This window comes from Gymnoscopelus braueri (assembly GCF_963280865.1).
Source record: "Gymnoscopelus braueri genome assembly, chromosome: 16".
In the NCBI taxonomy this organism is placed as follows: domain Eukaryota; kingdom Metazoa; phylum Chordata; class Actinopteri; order Myctophiformes; family Myctophidae; genus Gymnoscopelus; species Gymnoscopelus braueri.
In genome coordinates, this window is record NC_137616.1 from 10,092,944 (window position 1) to 10,098,943 (window position 6,000).

Sequence of the window (6,000 nt, forward strand, 5' to 3'; positions counted from 1 at the left end):
AATCTAACATGGTTCAAAAAGAGTTTGAAGTTACAATGGGTTTGTATAGGAAGGGGGCGTGTCTGATAACATTAATATCAAATATCTAAATACTGAATTGAGCAACTTAAAAACTGTCTGGGGCGCTCCCAAAAGCCTGAGTAGACGATACAATGACCCAATTTAAAAAAAAAGTGAGATATCCCTTTAACATTTTAACTGAGCGAACTATCAAAGTTGCTGTAACACCATGGTTTTGGATGTCATTTGAACCTGGCCCACCCCCTTTCTGACAGGAACCCATTCAGAGAAAGGTAGGGCAGGTTTAAAAGTGGGTCTTGGCTAAACTCTCTTCCAGGTCTTGGATAAGCTCAGTTGGGAATATGTATAACTCAGTAAGATCAGATCTATTTATTGAACCTAACTGGAGTTGTGGCACCAACGTGGCTGAATGTAGTCTCCAGTATCAAGTCAGTTTACATGAGTGGTGTCACCTGGGTAATTTTGGTAAGACTGAGGTGATGTGATGAATGTGATCTGAGCTCCAGGGAAATCCTGGACTCCTGCATCTTCACTGGGTCCAGCTTCAGAACCTGCTTAGAGATCTATCTCTGTGTACTGGTGGTATTCTGTCTCTTCACTGGGTCCAGCTTCTGAAACACCTTGGAGATCTATCTCTTCATACAGGTGGTATTCTTCTTCTTCTTCTTCAGCTTCAGCAGCGGAACCAGCAACGTTATGGTAAACTATCTCAACATTCTCCCGTCTGACACTATAATAAACCAACTCAACGTTCTCGACTCCTGCCCTCTGCCTTCTGGTGGCCTGGAGAAACACAGCAGCATCCAACTTTATCTTACTGGAACAGATCAGGTTCTCTTACAGTGAGTACAAACAGTGTAACTACTTCATTTACATTGCAGTCTTGTAATGTATAAAGATTGAAACATTACCCTCCAGAGGATACTGATTATCACCAACAGTAACATCATTGTGGCTGTAACTTTGAAGATGTTAGCTGTCAGATGAGAAGCTGTGAGAGAAATACGAGCGTTAGAACATCACCACACATCATGGAACAGCTCTAATAAAAAAATATATTCTTTTGTAATTTGATATACATCATACAGTTGATGAAATCCTCTTTCTAAAGACATGTAATCTCTGAGTGTGCTTTCAGATTAACGATAGAAAAATCAATTTCATTCAGGTTACCTGTGACTGTGAGAGAGAGGAGCTTGCTCTCAGAGGAGAAGTTATGAGAATAAACATCGGTGTGATTTATAATAACATTGACGTGATAAACACAGCAGTAATTTCCTTGGTGGGTGTGGTTTGCTGCAGGAAACAGGAAGTTGGCAGACAGGAAGTTGGCAGAGTGATTGACAGCTGGCTGGGTGTTGGTGTGTGTCGTGTTGGATCCAGTGAAGGTGAGGTGGAAGGAGCCTCCTTGGTACTGTGGCTGGACGGAGCAGCTGATCGAGAAGTCAGAACCCTCCAACACCAGCTGCCCCTGCTGGTGGCCCTCAGAAACCCCGTTTATGGAGGGGAAGAGGGTGATGATTGGCTTAAACAGCAGATCTGTAACAAGACAGAGGTGATTGGCTGTAGCACCAGATCCGGAACAAGACAGAGATAATAAGGTAATACATTCTGCAAATTGTTCGCCCCCAAAATAGTGATGCTAATGTTCATGTGGTTAGTAAATTAATGTAATGATTATTGTCATTGTTGAAGTCATTGTTTGTTACCTGAACAGATCACCTCCAGTCTCTCAGTGAAAGTAAAAGATGCATTTGTTCCACATTCCCTAAGTGAAGACTCAGATCCAACACAGGGACATGTAATCACCCATACAGGTTGATCTTTAAACCCCAAACTCATTTTGATTGAAACAGCAGAGCCACAGTCCAACTGTCTACACACTACAGCTGATGAGTTCTGGTTCCACTCTGTAAAACCACCCACTGGTCTCCACTCTCCCTGAGTGGAGACCTCCAGTCTACCAGTACACTGACTGGCTCCTCCCACCCATCTGACATCATCAGACTCTGTAGAGAGACAAGAGAGTAACCAGTTAAACATTTATATTTTCATTATAATATGATAATTCAAAAGTGTAGTTTGTCTTTTACCTGAGCAGGTGAGTCCAACAGTCTTGTCAGGTGAGCAGGTGTTTTTAGTTGAGTCTGAGGTTCCACAGTCCAGGAGAACAGACTCGTTGCCTTCACACTGGAACTCTTTGGTCCACATTGGAGCCTTCACTTCTCCATAGAGCGCCCCTGAAGGACTGAAGGAGGCCCACAGTCAAGCTCCCTACAGACCACCTGTGCATCCTGCTGGTCAAAGTCACCTTCACACACTGAGACCCACGACTGATTAGACTTCACCTCCACTCTGCCTGAACATGAACTAGTCCCATTCACCAACCTCACAGACTCTAGAAAGAGAGAGAGAGAGAGAGATAGAGAGAGAGAGAGAGAGAGAGAGAGAGAGAGAGAGAGAGAGAGAGAGAGAGAGAGAGAGAGAGAGAGAGAGAGAGAGAGAGAGAGAGAGAGAGAGATAGATAGATTTAACCTATACACTTAACCAGGGTCCCAAAAGGGTCCATACTTGGACACCTCACGTTTCCCCCTCTACACCAAATCATTCTGACCTAACATAGTTAATCTACAAGCTCTGTGACACATTGTGAGCTTGTAGATCGTCTAATTCTGCAAATTGTTCGTCCCCCAAAATAGTGATGCTAATGTTCATGTGATTAGTATATTAATGTAAAGATTATTGTCATTGTTGAAGTCATTGTTTGTTACCTGAACAGATCACCTCCAGTCTGTCAGTGGAAGTAAAATACGCATTTGTTCCACACTCCCTCAGTGAAGACTCAGATCCAACACAGGGAGATGTAATCACCCATACAGGTTGATCTTTAAACCCCAAACTAATTTTGATTGAAACAGCAGAGCCACATTCCAGCTGTCTACACACTACAGCTGATGAGTTCTGGTTCCACTCAGACAAACCATCCACTGGTTTCCAATCTCTGTGGTGTTTCATCTCCAGTCTACCAGTACACTGACTGGCTCCTCCCACCAATCTGACATCATTAGACTCTGTTGAGAGACAAGACAATAACCAGTGAAACATTCATATTTTCACCATAAAATAATCATCTAAAAATGTAGTTTGTATTTTACCTGAGCAGGTGAATCCAACAGTCTTGTCGGGTGAGCAGGTGAGTCCAACAGTCTTGTCAGGTGAGCAGGTGTTTCTGGTTGAGTTTGAGGTTCCACAGTCCAGGAGAACAGACTCGTTGCCTTCACACTGGAACTCTTTGGTCCACATTGGAGCCTTCGGTTCTCCATAGAGCGCCCCCTGGAGGACTGAAGGAGGCCCACAGTCAAGCTCCCTACAGACCACCTCTGCATCCTGCTGGTCAAAGTCACCTTCACACACTGAGACCCACGACTGATTAGACTTCACCTCCACTCTGCCTGAACATGAACTAGTCCCATTCACCAACCTCAAAGACTCTAGAGAGAGAGAGAGAGAGAGAGAGAGAGAGAGAGAGAGAGAGAGAGAGAGAGAGAGAGAGAGAGAGAGAGAGAGAGAGAGAGAGAGAGAGAGAGAGAGAGAGAGAGAGAGAGACACAGAGAGACAGAGAGAGACAGAGAGAGAGACAGATTAACAATGAAGGTAATTATTTAATCCATTATTGATTATATTGAACCCTGAACACAAAAGAGACAAGTACTGTGTCCCTATGCACTCATAGAGATAAAGACAATTAACACAACTTTAAAGTAACTCTAAACTCACACAAACACACACACACACACACACACACGCACGCACGAGTGCGTGTGCACACACACACACACACACACACACACACACACACACACACACACACACACACACACACACACACACACACACACACACACACACACACACACACACACACCTTGCAGTGACATATACTGTATTTTACTGCTCATAAACTATAGGCTATATCCTAGTTATTTAGTAGGAATTAAGTTCGGGTGGCTCTTAAAAGATCTGAGCCACCCGTCCAAACGAATGGACGCTTATGGTTCAATTTGGTTCCATTTGTACCCTCTCGGAATTAAATTAACACCGGTAAAAGTTATGCTGGAGGGATCCCAATGTAAATTGTATCTGTTGTATCAACTTGTATGTACCAACAAAGAGAAAAAAATGCCCAATATTCGGCATTTTAGTCAAACTGCGTTCAATACGGATTGCGATGCAACGTGACATTGCCGTGCAGGCAGCTTAGATCATAGACATAAAAAGGTAGACGCCTCCTCCGACTCTGGGGCGTCTGTATGTCGGGCGCCATTTTTGGGAAGGCAAGCTTCCGTGTGCGTCACAGAAGGGGACGTTTGGTAGGCCAATCAGAGTTAGGTGGGGGCGGGTCTTTTCGTAACCCAGATGCAGAATATAAGAGGTAGCCGCGCAGCAACTAATTAGTTAGTTGGAACTTGCCAAACTCCACACTCGTATTTGTGAAATACATCGGAATTTACTGCAGTCTAAACAGGACCCCAGAGACATCTGGGGCCTATTTCACGAAAGCAGAATAAAATAAACCTTGATTTAAGCCAAATCCAGGTTTGACAAAGTCTGCTCCGTACAGCCTGGTTTATTCCGTTCCACGAACGCCAAGCCAGGCTGAGAAGGAGCTACTTTGTCGAGCTAGACTTTGTCAAACCAGACTGTGTCGAGCCAGGATGGTAAAGCCAGGCTTCACGTTTTCCTGTAAAAGACCATGAAAGTCGAATCCTTGAACTTGACCAATCATGAAGCCCAAAACCAGAGCGGCGTTCTTCTCTGTGGCTGAACAGCAGCACTGCAGCAGCTCATGGAATCATACAAGGAAGTAAAATGTATAATAAGCAAGAAAGAAAACACGGCCGCAATAAATATAGATCTAGGGAGAAAGCGTGTTAAAGTATTGCCGACAAATTAAATGCACAAGTCGTCCAAAAATATATACAATTCATATACAAGTCCGTATAATTCAGCTTAAACATGAGGAGTTTAAGTGAATATTGGAATTATCGCCTACTAATCTACAATGCTACATTATATGTGCCATGCAATGTTGACATTACATGGAATCCATCTATTTATATATCTGCATCAGTTCCGTCCACGGGGGTCCCCGGTCCATGTATGTATGTATGTATGTCAGCCATTTTTTATATCTATAGTGTTAACAGAGTGACAATGACATCACATGAGTCATTGTGAAACAATTATGATTCATGGTCACACACTATTTCAGTAATATAATTACATTGATTATATCTTATTGTATTTATTTCATTGTATTTGAATGCAGGGTCATTCAAATGAGTCCATATACAAACATAGGTGTTGAATTAAATGTGGAAAAAGTCAGTGGTTTACAATTGGAGTCATTGGACTAACAGCTACTTCACAAAACTTGAAGAACAAGGCACTGGATTAATAAAGCTTGACTGTTAGCCTGGTCCGTACCAGGCTAACTTCACAGCTAAATTTCCATGGTAACTAAGGTAGGATTGCTTAAAATTTCTTTTGTGAAACCGAGTCATGGATAAACTTATCTGGCAAGATAATTCACCTTTCATGAAACCGATTCATGCATAATCCTGGATAAATTAAGCCAGGATAGCTGTTAAATCCAGGCTTAACCCCTAAAACTCAAGCCGTTTCTTTAAAAAAAAACAGTTTTAAGCCCACAACAATCAGGTTTTCGAACATATCACAGTACTATATCAGCAGTCACCTTAGTCAAAAACCATATAATTAATGCATTAGACAATAAACAACACTGTGCTGCTATATTTGTTGATCTCTCGAAGGCGTTTGACACTGTAAACCATGACCTGCTTTTAGAGAAACTTCGCAATATTGGCCTTGACAATATGGCCCATCGTTGGTTCCAGGACTATTTAACCGACAGGCGTCAGTGTGTCAATGGAGGGGATGCTCGATCGGAATTCCTGC

At 42.8% G+C, this 6,000-nt stretch overlaps 1 protein-coding gene across 1 annotated transcript; it reads right to left on the bottom strand.

Moving 5' to 3' along the window:
- Positions 1–186: 186 nt before the first annotated feature.
- On the bottom strand, positions 187–1,917 carry LOC308103452 (uncharacterized protein). The gene is made up of 4 exons (XM_080453419.1): positions 1,731–1,917; positions 1,195–1,560; positions 933–1,012; positions 187–804 (listed from the first exon to the last, which is right to left on the bottom strand). Exons 1-4 carry the CDS (start codon positions 1,861–1,863, stop codon positions 577–579), a joined length of 807 nt encoding a protein of 268 aa, XP_080309545.1. The 5' UTR covers positions 1,864–1,917; the 3' UTR covers positions 187–576.
- Positions 1,918–6,000: the final 4,083 nt, after the last annotated feature.

Excerpts from the sequence above, each read along its gene's own strand:
- LOC308103452 (XM_080453419.1), bottom strand. The coding sequence starts at position 1,863 with ATGAGTTTGGGGTTTAAAGATCAACCTGTATGGGTGATTACATGTCCC. Across the intron at positions 1,013-1,194 it reads CCTCTCTCTCACAGTCACAG|CTTCTCATCTGACAGCTAAC; the intron begins GTAACCTGAATG and ends TTTCTCTCACAG. Across the intron at positions 805-932 it reads TAATCAGTATCCTCTGGAGG|GCCACCAGAAGGCAGAGGGC; the intron begins GTAATGTTTCAA and ends GTGTTTCTCCAG.